Source organism: Emys orbicularis, chromosome 5 (assembly GCF_028017835.1).
Source record: "Emys orbicularis isolate rEmyOrb1 chromosome 5, rEmyOrb1.hap1, whole genome shotgun sequence".
Lineage (NCBI taxonomy): Eukaryota > Metazoa > Chordata > Testudines > Emydidae > Emys > Emys orbicularis.
This window is the reverse complement of record NC_088687.1, coordinates 13104496-13125568: the sequence shown is the minus strand read 5'-3', so window position 1 is coordinate 13125568 and position 21073 is coordinate 13104496. Positions and strand designations below refer to the sequence as shown.

The following is a 21073-nucleotide window of genomic DNA, read 5'->3' as shown; positions in this document are numbered from 1 at the left end:
GCACTCTTATGTAGAAAACCATGATTAAATTGAGTCTTCCTGACTAGTGATTTAAATCAAATTGATTTAAATCAAATCCACCCTGCTGAAGTCTGGCACATTGTGATAGGACAGGTGGTCAGCACTCTCTGGGCTCCTAAAAGCATTTCTCTGCTACCCTCTCTATGGTCAAACTTCATTTCAAATGCACACAAAACTAAAAAGAATATTGCACCCTACATTCATAAATGTTACTGGTAGGCTGGACCACAAATGGACTGTTCGGGATTTCTCAGAATTTATACCGGTGAGGTGCAAGTGACAGATTTCTTTTTCAAAGCAGATTATAATTTTCACATAAAGAGCAGCATATCTAGTGATCAAGGCACTTTGGGGAAGAGGAAGTGCACACTCCAAAGAGAGAAGACAACAAAGGAGGGAAATCACCAAAACAAACAAGTTGCTGCTCGGACGGAGCAATTCAGCCTCACTTGCCCCATATATTGGATTTAAAACGAACAAAAACAAACAAACAAGGCACCAGTCACTCTAGACTACACTCAGCAGTCACACACAGCCTGAGACACACCTGGAAACATATTATGGGTATGATCCTCAGCTGGGAAATCAGTACAGCCCTAACCATTTAGGCTGATGCCCAATTCCCATTCATCTTAATGATGAATCCCTTAGAATCTTGAGGGATTCCAAAATCCCTTAAGAGGCTTTGAAAATCGCAGCCTTCGATACCACAAATATAGTTTTTAGGCTTTAGAATAATAAAGAGGATAGTTTCCATTTCAAAGTCATGACGGCTTTTATTTCATAAGATTTAAGTAAGGCCCATGTGACTTTCTGTAAGCATATTTTTGCATTACAGTACATCTGTATATTTCATAATAGTATTATTAGCAATACCACATTAAAGTACCATGCTAGATCCATGCTGCCAAGATGGGCATTTTCAAATACAGCTTTATTATTTCTGCTACTACTTTCGCCCCAATGGGCTTGCATAACCATTTTTCTTCCTTGTTAATCTTCTCTACATCAAGTTTTATGGTCCTGCTCAAGGCAGTTGCTTTTTGGTCTCCCCTCTTCTCTGGGGAAATGAACTTTTCAATGTCATGAGGAACCTCAAAACACTATTAATTATTAAACATTCATTAATAATTAGGTACAGTTTACTGACTGAGAGGGCCTGCTCCTGCACCACTGAAGTCAATAGAAATTTTGCCATACACTTCAAACAGGAGCAAGATCATTGCCCTAGGCTGCAACTCTGACTGGGACCAAATGGCAAGAACAAACGTGATACTAGAGGAGAAGTTACAATAAATGATCTCAGGGCTTGGTCACTGAAAAGGGAAGGTAGGGGTCTCAAGGTCAGAGGGAGAGCTGGAATAGTGGAGGACTGGGCTCTAGAACTAGGAGATGGATACTGCAATTGTGAGTTCTATTTTAGAAGGCAGGCATCCTTTATACTCCTTGACAATACTATCCAGATGCATGTAATGAATGTAGGCAACTTGTCCATAATGCATTTTACACCACTGCTGCCTCTTGCAGCGTTTTCCCCAAGCCTCCTGCATAAAGAATGAAGGAGGCGGACATCCTATTTTCTTGATATCTATTTCCCTGGGTTGATGACTAAGGTATAACAAATACCGATTGTCAGAACTGATGCTGAAACCCTGTATAGTCAGGTGAAAAGTAATCCCCATGACCCCACTGTTAATTCCAGGCCATTTAAGCACACGTACATAGCCAGCCCACACGTCCTTACATGCCCATGTATTTCTGATACCAGAGGAGAGGAATACTGTACAGACTGTTCATTGTGAGTTGAACAGAAGGTGGTGTATACATAAACACATTTTTAAAAGTCAGAATGGAGTCACATCTATTTTTGTATATGACTGTTAACACTAATGTTATTGTATACAAGTACCCCATTATCTTGAAGAGGACTGTAGAAACTAAAGCCAACCTGAGCTAGACTGTAAGCTCCTCTATGCAAAAATCCTGTCTCTGCATGCATTTTGTCAAGCACTGTGCACAATTTTGCATTCTATACTTTGTTTTTGGATTAAGACAAACCTAACATACCTATCATAGTATCGGAGTAGCCGTGTTAGTCTGTATCCACAAAAACAACGAGGAGTCCGGTGGCACCTTAAAGACTAATAGATTTATTTAGGCATAAGCTTTTGTGGGTAAAAAAAACACTTCTTCAGATGCATCATACTGCCTCTGCCTGGTATAGAAATGAATCAAAATCTCTCTGTTTGGTATTTTTAAAAATATGAAACCTATTTTAGTTAGCAATACACACACACACACGCACACACACACACACACACAGACAAAAAAAAAATCAACCTATGCTCATTTATAAACAGTAATAGGCCCAATCCTCACCCTTTCAAATGAAAGCCTGAGTAAACAGTAAGTGGGAGTTTCAATGGTGAACTCCCACTGATTTCAACAGGAGCAGTTACACAAGCGCTAAATGCTTTTGAAAATCTCACCCCTGGGCTTTATCATGCATGGTGAAAGTTACAAACCCAGACTCTTTCAGGCTGATGGTGGAAAGGCCAGGGCTCTCCACTGAGTACATCCTTCCCAGGCAAGGTTTTAAAGAGCAAGATCAACCATCATGAAGTCAGCATCTGAGAGGGAAAGATGCACTCTCTTGGCCAGCCATTTTGACCACCAACAATAAATCCAATACGACAATGACTGCAAGCAATCTTGACAATTGATAATCTGTGCTTTACAGTGAGGCAACAACAACAACATTCCCTGCCCACAAAAGAATTATCTTTGTCTTAACCACGAGTCAGGAATCTCTTCTGATGTTTGCTGCTGAACATGTTTATTTATTAAACAAATATTCTGAAGTGTGAAAAGAAACGCATTTGTTTTTTTTTTAAATTGAATCATCCTAACCATGGTTAGCCCATTATCTTTAGCCCATTACAAAGGGTAAAATGGAAGCAAGCACTGCAAATACTTCCTCTGAGTCTGTCTGGCCCCCTGCTTCCCCAGAAAAGCACACAGAGGAGGACCAAAGGAGAGGAAATCGCCTCTCAGATTTATCCTCAATCACTTTGGCAGCTTTGTCTGCCTTCCTTGCCCAGGAACAGGCTGCTGGACCAGTTCCCAAACCCAACGGCTATCCAGAGGCTTGCCTTGTCTCCATTGGAGCCATGCACTTCGGGCTTCTGCAGCCACTAGCTGCCTGGGAGGCTCTCCAGTGCAGCAGAAAAATACCATGGTCCAGAGGTAGATGATGCTCATGATCCCTGGTTGCATCTCTGACATGCCTACTCCCCACCTGCCCATAGTCTATGCACTCCCCACTCATGAATCATTACATTGCCCCCTCTGGAGGGGGGAGGGATACACTGCAGCAGGCCATGGCTGACCTCTCCCCTGTCCACACAGGAGGGATGGGATCTGTGCAGAATGGGTTTCATCTGCATGCAGCTCAGAGGATACAGCCCATTGCTATTATGCTCCATTTTAAAACTCCGCAACTTCTTTCCATTTGCAAAAACAATTATCTAAATCGATTGCACATTTCAATGCTCTGAGAGACATTTATGCAGTTCCCTTATACTCTGGCCTGAATTAATCTAGAGTAAGATCACAGCAATACTTCTGTATATCAGTTCAGTTTTTCCTATGACCACACAGCTCCTGGAACAAACAGGGGGAGGGAGCATTGCCCCCTAAGATGATCATTATTTCAGAGGACAACTTGGCTGGTGAATAACCCTAGAAAACAAGAGGAATACATCTGGGTGGAAACTCTGAACATCTTTCCTTTTTACTACATAGTCCAGAGGTTTCCCCACATCAACAGACAGCCAGGAGATTGCTAAAAATAGGCTTCTATACCCACCTGCTACAGTAAAAAGTCTCTCCTGCATCCCCTCAGAGAGGGACTTCATTTAAGTTTGGGGGTTTAATTTTATTTCTATTGGGGGTTGGGGAACAATAAGCTACAGGGTTTTTTTATTATTATGCATATTATAGTGTTATGTATTACTTAGATAGCACTATTGGCATGCACATCAGTTTAAAGACCAATACTAGAAAGAGATCCTCTGCTATGAAGAGTCCATCTCAGCATTCATTTAGGTATGCCCAAAATTCCTAGTCAGTGGAAGTTTGACTTACGCAAAGAATGCAGGATCACACTCTAATATAGGGCTAAACATATACAAACTGATTAACAAAAACACAGCAGACAGGGGGCAACATAGCTCCACTGATTCACCTCCGTTGAACATCTAGCTCAAGGTTCCTGCTTATAGTCCAACAGACATGACTTCAGGTAACCATTCAAAAGACTGGCAGGTGGCAGAGAGGACTAAGAACAGGACTAGAGGATAGCAGACCTGGGTTCTTCTCCCAACTCTAACTTAACCTTGTGCAAGTTCTCTCCAAAAGGTGTATACTTACTCCCTATGGCACCTACCTCACTGGGGTATAGCAGGTGCACAGTTTGCAAAGTGCTTGGACATCTTCCTCTGAAAGGAGCTATCCACGTGTAGGTTATCAACACACATATCGATGTGACTGATGAGGATGGCGATATTGGATGGCTTCACAAAAATACATTTTAAAAAGAGTGCTTTGGAAGAGAGACCCATAGAACCGTAGGACTGGCAAAGACCTTGATAGGTGATCTAGTCCAGCCCACTCCATTGAGGCAGAACGAAGCATTATCTAGATACTGACAGGTGTTTGTCTAACCTGTTCTTAAAAACCTTCAATGCAGATATTCCACAGCATCCATAGGTAACTTGTTCCAGTGCTTAACTACCCTGACAGGTAGGAAGTTTTTCCTAATGTCTGACTGAACTCTTCCTTGCTGCAATTTAACCCCATTGCTTCTTGTCATGTCCTCAGTGGTTAAGGAGAACTTATCACCCTCCTCTTTATAACAACCTTTTGCCTACTTGAAGACTATGTCATATCACACAAACACAGCCCGCCCCCCTCGGTCTTCTCTTCTCCAGGCTAAACAAATCCTTCCCCCCCCCCCCAAAAAAATCTTCCCTCATAGATCATGTTTTCTAGACCTTTAATCATTTTTGTTGCTCTCCTCTGGACTTTCTCCAGTTTGTCCACATTGTTCTCAAAAAGTGCAGTGCCCAGAACCAGACACAATATTCCAGTTGAGGCCTTAACAGTGCTGAGTAGAGCAGAAGAATTACTTCTTGTGTCTTGCTTTCAACACTCCTGCTAATACATCCCAGAATGATGTTTGCTTTTTTTTTGCAACAGTATTACATTGTTGACTCATATTTAGTTCATCATCCACTATAACATCACTTGGCACGCAAATGGTAGGCATCAGTTCCAAGTGTAGGAGGCAGCAGGCCCAAAACACGAAATGAGAGGACACCAAAAGCCAATAATCCGGGTCCCATTAAAGTCAATGGCAAATCTCCCACTGGCCTCAATGAGATCAGGATCTGGCCCAAAGAGAATAATAAGGAAGCAGCAAATACCAAATCTCAAGAAGAGGGAAGCTGGAGAAAACATCTATATACATTTGTGATTACTCTATCCACAGGTTGCAGTTGGCTTTGAATGACAAAAGGAAGAATCCAAAACAAAGGCAGGAGCATCCTGTATTTGTCCATTCTCCCTCCCCCAGCACCAGCACCTGTCACCACACACACTACCTCAAAAGCATATTTAGGGTAAAAATTTGAAGTTATCCATCAGAAGGACAATGGATTTCTTCAAGTATAATGGTTTGCATAAATCCTGGATGGAAGCTGCTAAATATTTAGAAGGCTCTTTTGTGCCAGATGTTAACATACTAAAGAAGCTTGCATGGATCTGTAGAGTGTATGTCACATGCTGGGGAGACTACAGGGGAGAGAGTAAAGAGCTCCAAACAAGCCAGGATGATGGTGACCCTAGGTATTTGCTTAGTCAAAGTTTATTACAAAACAAACAATTAAAAAACGACAATTGAAAATCCATTTTTAACAACTGATTTAAGTAATGATTAAAACAATTATTTAAATCAATCTACCTTGATATTTCTACACTTAAAGTCTAGTGAATTCCATTACTTAGAAGCTTAAACTCTTAGAAAGCTGTATTTAAAAAGCACAGGAGTTATTTAGCTATAATTTTTCCACCATGCAGGTTAAAACACTTATTACATCAGGCACAAGTAAATACGAGAAACCTGTCTCCTGCAAATCTGCTTTGAACTGATTAAATTGTACCTCTTTGAAAGTCTTGCAATTATGTTCCAACTCTGTTGCACCACGTTTCTCCATCGGAGAATGATACTCTCTTAGCAAAAGATCTTACATGACCAGGTAAGGTTCCATCATTTTTGGATCGTTGGACCATTAAGTCTACTGTAAGTGCCCAATTTCTTAGAGTCAGACCTGTCAAATGTATAAAATGACCAGTACAACCTCAGGGGCATATTCCTCGTTTTAAAGGAAGTGAAGTTGTAACTACCATACTTACTAACATATGTTACAGTCAACACTTCATTTAGCCCAGAGGTGAAGGTACAGTTAACACAGTTTGACAGATCAAATCAGGTATGTCTAAATTAAGCATCTCCTGAACACTCATAGGACCTGTTCTCTCTCTTCACAGACCGGAAAAGACAGGATAAACAGAAACAGAGGGGGATAGGAGTTGTGGTGTCAGTGCTGATCTGCAGAGAGAATAGAGAAAAGGGAACACAACAAGAATAAGGGAGTATGAATGTGTGATGGGAAATTATGTGTACTTGTCCTACTAAATGTAGTTCTGGGAAACATTTCTGGAATTATCAAACCTATGCAATAGTGCAGGGGTCGGTAACGTTCGGCACGCGGCTCGCCAGGGTAAGCACCCTAGCAGGCCGGGCCAGTTTATTTACCTGCTGACGCGGCAGGTTCGGCCAATCGCGGCCCCCACTGGCCGCGGTTCGCCGTCCCGGGCCAATGGGGGCAGCGGGAAGCCACGGCCAGCACATCCCTTGGCCCGCGCCGCTTCCCGCTGCCCCCATTGGCCCGGGACGGTGAACCCGCGGCCAGTGGGGGCCGCAATCGGCCGAACCTGCCGCGTCAGCAGGTAAATAAACTGGCCCGGCCTGCTAGGGTGCTTGCCCTGGCGAGCCGCGTGCCGAACGTTGCCGACCCCTGCAATAGTGCATCTTTGTTTTAACCCCATTTAAATTAGCTCTATCTTTAAATCTTTAGTAAAGCAAGTCAACTGAAAGAAAAAGTGAGGCATCATTTCTTCTACAAATGGAGTTAACCTAGACTGCAGTCAGCGCAACTGTAACTTATCTATTGATCAAAGCTAGTTCGGGCTTTTCTGCTTCGTCCTTCTCCGATGACAGAAATCACAGGCTTTTCATTTCTCAAACCCACACAGCTGAGGGGTGTTGTTATAGTCAGCTTATTAATGTCAGCCCGGCACAAGGATAAATCTCTAGAAAAGGATATCAAGTTTTCCCGTAATAGTCTTCCAAGTTTATCCCTTCTTCCCACTGATCCTTCAACATTTCTGCTTTAAGGCAACCTAATTCTAAGTTTAAGACACTGCCTTTCCACATATTTCCCATTAAAGCTTGTCCCTGCAAAGGCAGACAGTGTTAGCTATACATGAGGATCTGCAGGCCAAATTCTGCCTGGACTTGTATCCCCAGACAACCCCACTAAATTCAATAGGGTTGCATGAGGTATAGATCAAGGCAAAATGGGGCTCCATGCTACTATGCAAAATCTGAAAAGATTAACTTTGCACTGTGAAATCCCTTGGTAAGTAAAACACAGTTATAAGCTTTGTTGTAACTCTGACAACAGTATTTGACAAACTATGAACACTACAGTTTGCCACAGTGATTGAAGCAACATAGGGAATATACCCTCAAAACTTAAGGAAACTATGTTTCCAAAAACAAGGCCTCAACCCTGCATTGTGTAGCAAAACTAGTATTAGGCAGTATTGTGGATCCATTTTCCCTTCTAAACACATCTCATTTCCTTTAAAATCACTCAGAAGTTCCATTTTCATGTCAACAGGCTTTACAAGTTACAGATTCCCCATTAAATGCTCATGTTTCATAGTACTAGCCAGCCATTCACAAACCTAGAATTATAAAATATAACTTTCAAATAGGGTCATAGTAGAAGCGGTCACATTTTTTCTATTAGTCAGGTGCCTTTTTCCCTAAAATTACTGGTTATACATGCATTTTTGGGAACCAAAAAAAAAAGGATTACCTTTAAGAGACATTACATAGATTTGTACATAAGACTTTGTGGGGTCCCATGCGGGAGCGGATAAAGCACACGACCAATGTGGTTGCAAGCTGACTCCAACTCTGTTTATTACAAGCTTTCTTTTATAGTCTCTCTTAACATTACATAACACAATTAGGCTATAATTACACATCTACCGATTGGACAAGAAGGAGAATCATGTGTTTATCACATGTATAGCCCCACACCGATTGGTTCAATTGTTCCTTACATAAGGCCTCATCTTATATAACCACCAGGGGGCCTTACATAAGGCCTCATCTTATATAACCACCAGGGGGCCTTACATAAGGCCATGATTTATTGCCAGGCAAGTGTCCCATCGTGACCTTTACCCTCTTATGGAACTTTACATCCCCACAAGACTTTTCCCTGCAATGTTAAAAACAAGCTGTTAATATCTTAACTTTTATGCAATGATAGCTAAATAAACAATTTTGTACAGAAAGAATTCTGATAATTTGTCAGTTTTTTTAAAATGCAAATTCAGACGCAGGAGAAGTCCAGAGGCAAAGTTCTGCTTTCAGTTCACCAGTTTAAATCCAGAGTTCTCTATACATTGATGTCAATGTAACAGAGCACAATTTGGCCACATTATTTTCTCGACAGCAATACAACCTTACTGCCAACTCCGAAACCTGGTAATAAGCCAATATAAATTCTAGTAATGTATATACAAGTACAATTTAATGAAATACAGAACGTGCCCAACTACCAGCAGGTATCTTACAATTTATATTGAAGTTTTTATTAAAAACCTCCTTATTTCAGATTACTTACTCACAAAACAAACATTTGCCAGGACGTTCATTGACTGGTAGCAAGCCACGTATTCCATTCTAGTTACTCATGATATCAAACTTACCTTATAAGCTACAGTCAGTGAATTGTTACCACAGTGATTCATTTTTTTCCCCCTAAGCCAGAGGTGGGCAAACTACAGCCCACAGGCCACATCCGGCCTGCAAGACCCTCCTGCCCGGCCCCCGTCCTCCTGCCCTGGGAGGCTACCCCCGGCCCCTTCCCCGCTGTTCCCCTCACCTGCAGCCTCAGCGCTCCGCGCAATGCTCTGGGCGGCAGGGCAACGCAGCTGCAGAGCCCGGCCTGACCTGGTGCTCTGAGCTGCGCGGTGGCGTGGCTGGCTCCAGCCAGGCAGCGCCGCTGCCTGTCCTGGTGCTCTGAGTGGCGCAGCTGTAGCACCACCAGCCACCGGTGCTCCAGGCAGCGCAGTAAGGGGGCAGGTGGGGTTGGATCAAGGGCAGGGGAGTTCGGGGTGGTGGTCAGGGGGCAGGGTGTGGATAGGGGACGGGGCGGTCAGAGGGCAGGGAATGAGGGGGTTGAATGGGGGCAGGGGTTCTGGGAGCGGTCAGGGAGAAGGGGGGGTTGGATGGGGCAGGGGTCCCGGGGGGGGGCAGTCAGGAATGAGAGGAGGGGTTGGATAGGGCGGTGGGGGGCAGTTGGGGTGGGGGTTCCGGGGGTGGTCAGGGGACAGGGAATGGGGGGGGGTCGGATAGGGGGCAGGGGCCAGGCACAGCCTCCCCTAACCAATGCAGCCCTCAGGCCAAAAAGTTTGCCCGCCCCTGCCCTAAGTGATAACTCCTTTCTGGAGGCCAGGGACCGGGAGTGGCAAAGCAACTATATTGACCCTAAGATACCCAGAGATTCCCCTTACACAGAGGGAGTCCCTAGGTAGCTGGTGAAGCCTGCTTTGTAGAGTAGAGCAAAACAGCTGGTGGGGAGGCCAGGATCTAGTTCCCAAGGGTTTTAATAGACAGCACAAGCAAATGAGGCAAGCCGAGGGGAACATGAGCCAGTACTGACAATAAATTATCAAAATGAGGGGAGTGTCAAAAAAAGGGATAACAACAAGGAAGCACAGTAGAAAGAGTTACTTTCACATGCTCTGTGCAGCATGTACCTCACATCAGGGATACAATTCCCCTGTTCTATACTGAATTAGCATTGCCCTCCATTTTTTATACTATAATTAGATTTTTTTTTTGTTATTAGTTACTAGTAATAAAAAAGTCCGAACACACACAGATTTATGTAATGAATTAATCCACACTTCACCGCCTGCTTTACTGGAATGTCTCAATGTAGGCCTTCAGGGCTTCATATTTCAGTTCTGTATTCGAAAGCTAAAAACTACTTTCTCAGTCAGATTTCAAACATGGATTGAATACTATAGCTTGTAGGGCCTAATTTTAATCCCATTAAACTCTATAGCAAAATTCCATTGACCCCAATGGAAAAAGGATTTGCCCCTATATTCACAACATGGACCAAACTGTGCCATCCCACATAGACATACGTGGGAAGGGTTTCTGAGCGGGCCCAGAAAAGGAATTTTGCAGAGTTCACTTGAATTTCCCCACTCACGAGGAATGAGTTTAGGAAGGAGGACTACAGAAGCATCAGAACATATGGACTCCCTACTACATAGCTTTCCAGGATCCCAAAGGTAGATACTGAAGGTGTCTGCTCAGTGGGAATCTCTGACCAGCTCCACCTTGGAAGGCCACTCACCCCTCTACAGGATCCCAGGGAGAGAGAGAGAGAGAGAGATGCAGGCATGTGGCCTGAGTTAGTACTGCTCCAAGCGGTGGCACTTTAGGTGCAGTTATCCACGCCCCTCCCTAGGTTACCTAGAAGGCTAAATACCATTCAGAGCATTTCTTCTTGGCCCATCCCCCCAAAACCACAAAAAAACACACACACACTTTAGGAGGAGCTTTCCTGGAGTCTGTGGGAAACGGCGAGATCATGCCACAAAACCATTAGCCTCCTAATTTTTCATTTAGGACCCCACGTTACCTGCCTTCCTCTGCTTATGCAAGTGGAGGTTAGCAAGGACAGCAACTACTCCATTCCAATTAACGCAACACTCGGCAAGGGCATCTTTTCAGCAACACGTCTCTTTTAGGGTGACCAGACAGCAAGTGTGAAAAAAATCGGGACAGGCGGTGGGGGGTAATTGGCGCCTATATAAGAAAAAGCCCCAAATATCGGGACTGTCCCTATAAAATCGGGAAATCTGGTCACCCTACTCTCTTTGCCTGTGCGGCCACACACCTAAATCTAACTCTGTCTAATCCAATTTATTATCTTGAAGCGTTACTGATAACACATAGCTCCCAGCCTCAGCGGCTCATTTATAATGAGAGCACTATAGCCAATGCTTATATGGAAACACACACTTGGCTCGAAAGTCTGCATGTATCTTTGTAAGTTATGCATACTATTACCAAACTGGATAAAAAAAAAAACACAACACCAGCAATTGATCATATCAGCTATAAACAAACGTCAATTATGAATATTTCCTTTCTTTAAATTAACGAAAGTTCATTAACCCAGTGAGGGGTTTCCATGAAATAAACTATGCACAACTTCACGTTGCATTCCAGAAACAGAGGAGCATAGCTGGCTAGTACCTAAGGCAGAATGGGATCAAATCATTTACGTGTCTGGCATCCAAGATGGGAAGCTCTTTCAAAGAAGGGACATCTGGTGTTGCAGGCCTGCTCATACCATTTCTCTCTTGAAGAACAGTATATAAAAGCTCTATATTAATCTTCCAGGAAGTTGCAATTATGTTTATGTTACGTTGTACTCTTTAAGTAGTAGAAGCAATAAGTATTATTAGCTTTCTTTGCCACATGAACTGAGTTAATGAACTGCATATGCAGTGACTACATGTCCAATCTTTACAGACAACGCTGCTGAATCTACACTGACATACTTTACAGGTTTCAGAGTAGCAGCCGTGTTAGTCTGTATCCGTAAAAAGAACAGGAGTACTTGTGGCACCTTAGAGACTAACAAATTTATTAGAGCATAAGCTTTCGTGGGCTACATCCCACTTCTTCGGATGCATATAGAGTGGAACATATATTGAGGAGATATATATACACACATACAGAGAGCATGAACAGGTGGGAGTTGTCTTGCTCTCTGTTTGTGTGTATATATATCTCCTCAATATATGTTCCACTCTATATGCATCCGAAGAAGTGGGCTGTAGCCCACGAAAGCTTATGCTCTAATAAATTTGTTAGTCTCTAAGGTGCCACAAGTACTCCTGTTCTTTTTGACATACTTTAGTCTAACCACGCCAAAGTACCTTCAGGACACATCACCTAGAAGTATTGTGATCCAACTGATGCTTTTAAAGAGAGTTAGAATAGTATAGAAAAACAGGGGTATATTTTTTTTTTCTAAAGAAACATGCCTATTTTTAAACTGACATTGTTATTTTGGGGGTTCAGTGTGTGAATTTGCTGCATCTCAAAAATATGCACAATAATATTGGACTTGGATATCTATTTATTTATATTTTTGTAAGCTCACTGACTATAAAACTGCTAATGATAACTTAACATATCACAAAAACCAAAATACAACACTAGCGGGTTTGATTTGTCTCTCTCCTACGGTGATGTCAATAAGGGATAAGTCCAGCAACGGAGGTATTCCGCCTTGAGGCCCAATGACTCCACATAAAACAAGTTTGCAATTTCTAATGGATTTTGGAAAATGAAATTAACCAAATTATATCATAACTGTTGGATACTTAACAGTAACTAAAGCTTTGTGGAAAAGGGATAAAGATCCAAACATATATGCCATGGAATAAATCTTACCAGACCATCGCAGTTGCTAATAGCAACAGATGCTCCCGGAATATCAGTGATGTCTCCAACATATGCACAATTGGTCCACAGAGGCTCTTTTTTCCATATCCGCTCTGTTGCGCTTCTAGTCTGACTTCCGTTACCAGCCTCAGTTCCATTTCCAGTTTCCACAGAGTCTTCATACCATTCCACTACAGCCTCTGGAGCCACCAGATGGGTGTTAGGCCTCAGCCTGAGATGGAATTCCCTTCCAAAAGCTGTGATGTTAAAATACAGTTGTTTGGGGCTTTGGGATACATCCCTTGTTAATCTTCTTTGGTGATTTGCGGAGAGAATATTGGAGATAAAGCTTCCATCCGCATTGGTGCTGATCGGAGTCACTAGCCCATACAGCCTCGGTCTGATTTTTGGTAAATCTGTCCAAAAAACAAACACACACAAAAAAACCTAAATTAGAACGAAAGTGTAAGAACAAGTTTGAAAAATGGAGAACAGTTACATAGCTACAGAACAGGAAGCCACCAAAATAATGATGAGCAAAGAAATTCACTTACAGCTGTGTCATGGACTCATCCATTGTATTTAAGTATTGTAGATTCTTCCATGATTAGTATTATGCAGTAGACACCAGAAAACCAAGGAGAAATAAGGTGAATAATGCACTTGAGGCCTAAATTCAGAGGTGATGCAAGTTTGAACCTTACACACTGACTTAAGATCCCTTAGTACTACTTACATTCACTCCACTGATGTACAAAGGAGTCTATCAGAGGAGCCAGAAGATATAAATTAAAGTACGGTTGGGGGTATTTTAATTTACATCTATAAAATGGGTTGTGCTCCCCACACCGGCCCAGAGAGAGTTGAATTAGGCCAGCTGGGCCCAATCAGCCAATTGAGCTGCAAAGAGAAGGAGATTTAGGCTGTGTGGAAAGCACTACATTAGCTGGAAGCTCACCTGTGAGGGAACAGGCAGGGCTTCTATAAAGCCAGGAGGCTGGCAACACAGCGAGGCAGCAGGGAAGAAGCCTACACTCTCTCTCTTCTTGAGGAAAGGGAGAAGGAAGTGGGATAGGAACCCATGTGGAAGAGTTTACCTAGTAGCCCCAGGAGAAACCGTGCTGACTAGGAAAGCTCATGGAGAAGCTTAAAGCAGCACAGTAGGAAGTAGTCCAAGGAATAGAGCAGTAGGTTTGGTGAAGTCCCAGACCTTAACTGCTCACTGTAGGGCCCTGGACTAGAACCCAGAGTAGTGGGTGGCCTGGGTTCCCTCCCATCCACTGCAGAGTGGTATTGGTAGGTACAGTGAATGGGAAGACTGCCCGAGTCACTGGGGAATGACACAGCCAGGGGAGCGGGCATGAGGACTCTGAAAGACTTCCCCAGAAGGGGAAATCAGAGTGACCTGGCCAGAGGGCTGAGCCATGAAGCAGCCATACTGCAACAGGAGGTGCCACCCAGTGGTGAGCAGAGAACCCAATGACCAGCTGCTTACAGAACTTGAGTTATGCCAACCTAGTTTCCCTTTTATAGAGACAGAATGGGTTTAAGCAGGCCTAGTTAGTCTAAGGGAATCTAATTTACTCTGTTTGACCTCAAAGTCAATCCTGAATTTCCTTCCTTTTATGCCACAGTCAGGTCTTTACTGTTATTCTAACACAGCAATTTTAACCACAGAATTATTTCTCCCCCCGTACATAAACATGAAGCGATCCAAACAGAAAGAGAAAATGTATTCGATGGAACACTGCCCATCATGTTATGTATTTAGAAAACAATTTCAGCCAAAGCCCAGTCTTACAGATGTCATCAGTTGCAAGATTTCCAATGACTTCAATACAACCAGAAGTTGGCCCTTTAAATGCATCATATTTACTCCTCCTATTACATCACTTCAATTCTAAACACAGAGATATTATTACAATGATCTGTATAAAAAGCCACAAATGTTTAGTACCTTCATGAGGTAGCAAGGATGTTTAAACTTAAAAAAAAAAAAAAAAAAAAAAATTGAACATGGGCCCGTTTTTCAAAGTTGGGTGAACATATGAAGATATGCTCGGATAGGCATCTTGACTGTAAGACTCTAGGGCTTAAATTGGGTATGTGCAAATGTATGTTCCCAATTGCATATGGCCTCCATAAAATTTAGACTTCATACACAGTAGAGACTAAAGGCCTGAATTTTTTCCATTTCAAAGTACTCAGGAGATTCCATGCTCTTCTGTTAGTCTTAAAGGTGCCACAGGACCCTCTGTTGCTTTTTACAGATTCAGACTAACACGGCTACCCCTCTGATACATGCTCTTTATGTGTAAGTTCCAAAATAAACGACCACCTGTTTGTTCTACATGTGCATTAAACAAAAGTAGTTTGTTTCCTTGCACTGCAGCTTTCCAAAGAAAGTGTCACGTTTTGTATTGTAACTCGGCAATCTCAGAAAACTGATTTATAGTGTAAAAATAAAACCTGAGGGATTCTTAGCTAGAGTCATCCCAGCAGATGCCACTGCAGTGATTCATCACGTCAATGTATTAACACAGCCGAGTAGACGGGAATCCTATGGGCTCTGACTTTTCCCTCTGTGGCTCTCCAATGAATGCCTTTTTTACCCACTGACCTACTCTTTCCCTTCCTCCTCCTGAAACCTGAAGTAGAATATGATCGAAGATACAGGAGAATGGAGAAGGTGACTTAAAACCAACTTTGAGAGATGCTAGGCAAGATCCTTGACCCTGCCCCAGTGATAGAGCAACTGTAAAGCCAGCACATCCAACACCCTGTGAATTCTACCTCCATGGGGGGAGGGGGGCGGGATCCTCAGGTGGTGTAGGATCTGCTTTGGTGGCTCTAGGTCATCACTGCTCCCTGCCCTAGGCAGAGGGCAGAAAGGAGGCATGATTAGGATGCCGCTATACATGGCTGAAAACCCCAGCTGCCTAGCTGTTGAAGCTGTGTAAGTCAGAGTAGTCCTGGGGCAGATCTAACTTAGCCCAGGCACCCACCAGGTAAACATGCCCAGATTGAAGGGAGAGGAAAGGTGGGTTAAAGCCACTTTTGCCTACCTGCCCCCACTGGTCAGAACAGAGGATTTGAGCCACAATTCCTACCTGATAAGCAGCAAAAGTATCTGATCTGTAGGCTTTAAATTGGGTTCTAGATGCACATATTTGCAGGAGTAAAATATAATGCTCAAAGGGTGCTAGGATGACAATCCATGAAATGCAAGTCCTGTGTTGTCTTGTACCTGTCTTGTAACAGGTACAAGACAAGCAGTGGCAGTGCATGCTACCTCATAGTTACTCACCAGTCTCCTGGAAGAGCTACTTAGTTGGGAAAGGGTAACTTTTCCCCCTCTATTCCCATTCAGTCCTTTGTCGCCTATAAGACTGGCAACAAACTTGCTTTTTACTGGTATATGGATATCTGTCTGGCAGGAAGTTAAATGACAGCTATGACTTATTTCAAATAAACCACCTAATGGCCAACCATCCTGAACTTAAACCTCAAGTGGACTATGGCTAAGTTACCCAAGGGAAGGTCTCCGTTTCTTTACTTCCCACCATATTTCCTCAACCAGGACATACTGGGGCCTGCTATTTCTCCACTTCATACTGATTTTACACCAGTGTAACACCAGGTAAGTCAGTGGCGTTAACGCTCAATTTGCACTGAGCGTCACTGAGAGGAGAATCAGGCTATTAGATGTCCAGGTCTCCTCCTGTGAGGGTAGAAGGAAGGGCATTCTCTGTGCAAGGGCAATAATTCTGGACCAAACTGCTGCAGGATATGAGTCTGAGCATAAACCTCACCACCATGCTGTGAGGCACACCTGGTTCAAGGCAGAATTTCCTCAAATGATCACACAATAAAGACAGCCAATGCAAAAAGAATTAACCAGTCCCGATTCCTATAAAGTGGGTGGCAGAGGGGGTAGAGGGCAGTGCTACCTTCTTGGTAGCGTTTGATATATCTATTGAGTGGCTCAGATAACGATGTGTGCCACAGACAAGCCTCTAAATAAACATACTTAATTAAATGCATTAAAACTTATCCATTCTCAACCTAAAACAGATTCGAATGAATAACAGAGGTAAAAAGGCTCTTGTATCCAATAGCAATCCAATGAATAATCCAGAACCTATTTATGCAAACAGACTACCCAGTACAGATAATGTAATTGGAAAATTCTCAATTGCTACATTCAACCTAGTTTTGCAGCCGAGTTGATTCTGCATTAACATCCTCAATTTCTAACTGATATTACTAACAGTAGAGGCAGTCAGGAAAAATAATGTACAATATTAATAGCTGGTGTTTGGAAATGGAAATTCTTCAAGCCTGTTATGGAGATATTGCAGTCAAGGTTAGTGAAAATAGCCTAGTCATTCATACCACTCATTGTGCTGAAAACTACTATGCATACCACAATTAAAATTACCAACTCACAGTGCGATCTTTCCTGAAGGAGGCATTCACTCTCACCCATAATCAATACAGTCACATCAGCATTAAAAATGCTTTTAACCATTATGCGTACAATTTTAGGGCCTGATCCTGTAATCCTTACTTATGCAAAACTCCCATTTAAAAATCACTGGGAATTTTGTGTAAGGATCTAAAATTTGAATCCTGAGAGTTAGAGATGGAACCAAATCAAAACCCCAGATTCCACTTTTCCCTGAGAGTATTTGTTTGTTTTTTTGGAGTAGGTAGGGAATGGGAAGCAAAGAAGTTGAAATCTGAACACTTCCAAGTTTTGTCACTGGGCCCAATCAAAACTCTGGATCCTAATATCCCCCAAATTTCAGTGGGGCTAAAAATCCAGGTCCAAATTTCACATCTTAGGATCATTTCTACCTAAAATTCGCTTACAGATCAATAAAACACAGGTCATTTCTTACTTTTACCCCCAACAGAATTTGTGTATTTTTCACACAAGCAGATATCCAAAATGCACAAATTACAGCCTGACAATCAAAGCCTGAATTTGCAGCACATCTGAGAAGTTACTTTGTACTTTTTAATGGTAATGTTCCCAGATTTCAGTTTGTGGGGGCAAGCAAGTTGCAGTCATTAATAATGAGAACAGCCAACTGACCACAAAGAGGTGGGAATGAAGGGTGGGAAGAGACATATTAACGTTTTTGCCATCAGCAAAGGACATTCCAAGGTCTGTAAATGTTGAACTGGAAAAGGAAGTCTCCTTTGTTCAAAGGCAATTAAAATTAAATGTGACAAGCTTAAATACTGAAGAGATCCAAACTCCTCTGCTGACTTCAGTCATCCTTTTTTGTAGACTGCAGTTTATGGAAATGCTATTCCATCTGTAGGTGTCCTTTTTTCCCAATTCTCCATTTTCAAAGCTGCACTGTTTTGCTAATTCCAAGTTTTACTAATAATCAGTGAAAAGCATGAGGAGAAAGAGGTGAAATTTAAGTTTAAAAAATTCTCATTTTTCAACTGACCTCAAAATTTTTGCTACAATTGTACATTGTTTAAGACAAAAGTAATCATTTATAAAAATATCACATTCTTTTATTAAGTGTTCCAAAACACAAGCAGGTAAAGGATGCATCTGTAAGAAAAAGATATCCATAATATTTTTTAAAATCTAAACAATATTAAAGCTTTAGCACGGCTGAACCACACAAGTTGACATTATTTACCTTACTAGAACTAACCATAATTAAGATTATAATGTCCTACACTTTCTTTGCACAACTGCATCTGAAAGAGGGATTGTATCATTATGGGAGATTTTTTCTTTTAATAGAATGTATTGGCCAAATTTTGGAACCTGGGGAAAGTAAAGCACCAAATACACAGATAAGTCCACTTATTTAGGTGCCTATTTTCTGAAATGCTGAATGCCTAAAAATTCCACCAAAGGCAATGAGTATTTAGCACCTCTGGAAATCAGGACAAGTTATTTAGATGTCTAATTAAAGGTAGCCAGTTTTTAAAGTTTTTGGTTTAATATTTCGGAAGTTTCTATTTGCTAATTATTACCAATAAATAAGTGTTTAAACAAGGGCTTCTATCCTCCAACTTAAATCTGCACTGAGGTTGTAGGGCACGTTCTTCCACTTGAGTAGTATCGGACTACTTGAGTCCCTTCACTGATTACTTTGAGCAGTAGTAAGGTGTATTTCGTGCCAGTCAGGGTGGCAGAATCTAGCTCATAGTGACGAATTTATCATAACACGACAGTTATAGCTTCTCTGCAGGATGAAATACAATAGCTACCATGTAATATTCAAAGGCAGAAGTAGCAGCTTGGAAACCCGCAGGGATATGACATGACGTCTGTCAGTGTTACTTTTACCACAAAGATGTGGCTCCTTTGCTTCCACCGTAACTACTGTATGTTTCATACTAACTAAGTTGACAGTATCCAATACTGGAGAAGGTAGTTATTTGGTCATTTTATCAGTACACACACTATACCCACATCATAGGAGAAGGATAGTTGTAACAAAACTTGGATTTGTGTACAGTAAGTACCCTCCAAGCTAAAAGCACCAGCGCAGCACATTATCTGCTTGTTGGGCACAAAGGGGCAGGCCATTTTGCATACTGTACTATATCTAGGGTGGGAGCATCCAGAGCCAATTTGTCAAGGGAAATACTGGGAATGAGTGTTAAGAAGTCTTACACTTTCAGAGGAAATAAATGGTTAACCCCTAATACAGCTGTCACTTTATCACGGTAGAACAGAGACTGTGATAAGCCTTATAAAGGGCAAAGGCAAAGAGGGCTGCTCCAGTAGTTTAGCAAAGTATTTCTTGACACTGAGAAGGGTAATGATACGATCCGAACTAGCGACTCAGTCTTACTCCCCTTTGCCTGTGTTAAGTGTTGAGAGCCCTAAGAAGTTAGGAAGCAATTTTGGTTGCTCTCTTCTGACCAGTCCAGCCAAGTCAGAACCATCACACACAGGCTTCAGAGGGAGCTGTATCTGGCACTTTTTGGCCAGAAGCAAGGACTGAGTGAGTGAAAGCAGAAGATGGAATAAGAAAGATACTCTCAGGAGTCCCAAATGGGTCAGGCTTCAATTGGAGCTGTGGTTGTTCAGCACTTCTAAAAATCACATTCAAGGTTTCTCAAGCTGGGTAAACAAAAACTGAGGCTCTCAAGTTTAGTGGCTAGTGAATTATTGCCCTCAATGCCCCCATTTCCTGTACTGTGAACTTGACACAGTGCTATTGGCAACTCAAGTATTCCTTTCCTGAGTGGCCATACAGGATTCTTTCTAGTATTTTCACAGTTCCTGTAGCACGACAAACCCTTTGCATCCCTCCAGTGAAACTGTTTTATCCAGATAAGAAGACAAGCTGTTCAATCTCTCCAAAGGCAGCCTGCCAATGTCATTTCAGAGTTGGAAACCAAAGCATCCTTCAAGTGGTAGCGTTAACAGCACTGTCAATTCTCAGCACGTACACATTGTGGAATTCTGGAGCACACAGAATGGAGATGTTGCACCAAATCGAGTTTCAAAACCATCTCACAAGAATGCTTTTCTAATTCCAACATCTGAAATAGTCTTATCATTCACAATAAGATTTCTGCTTGACAATTATTGTGCACCTGCTCATCGAATTAAGTTACGCAGTAATGTAATACATTAATTTAGTGCAGCTCACTATGTTTATACATTCTGTGTGGATGTATTTAAAAAAACATCTATACAATTAAACGCAGGGTACAAGCAAAGATCAGCTGCTTAATAGAGGCAGCCATAGACTAAAGATTTAAAAAAAAAAAAAAAATGTATAGGAAGCTGCAAGATGATACTTGAAAGTGGTTGCTACCTATTTGGAGAGGGTTCTAAGACAGGTTTCACTGTACGTATTTAACAGCAGAAACAATCAGATTTCACAGGACCAAAGACATTTTAAAAATAATGGTTTAAAAATGTCCTTTCAGTACAAATTAGGGCAAAAACCAGCACTTTAAAAGCTACTAGATATGTTTTAAATGCAAAAGAGTTTCCCCACCAAGACACTATCTATTCAGGAAAATGCAGTAGGTAAAGCGAGTCACTTACAATCTTTTTTGGTAAGCCTCCTCCAAAGCAGAAGATCAGAGAAGCTTATGGGCCAAATCTACCAGCCCAAGCAAAGAGTCACAAAAGAACCTGAAGGC

General features: G+C 42.1%; 1 protein-coding gene across 1 annotated transcript in view; it reads right to left on the bottom strand.

Moving 5' to 3' along the window:
* The window catches only part of ADAMTS3 (ADAM metallopeptidase with thrombospondin type 1 motif 3), a 187677-nt gene extending 170221 nt beyond the window's left edge, over positions 1–17456 (bottom strand). Inside the window, 2 exon segments of the mRNA XM_065405119.1 lie at positions 12935–13341; positions 17375–17456. Of these exon segments, the coding sequence (XP_065261191.1) occupies positions 12935–13341; positions 17375–17456 (489 nt within the window).
* Positions 17457–21073: the final 3617 nt, after the last annotated feature.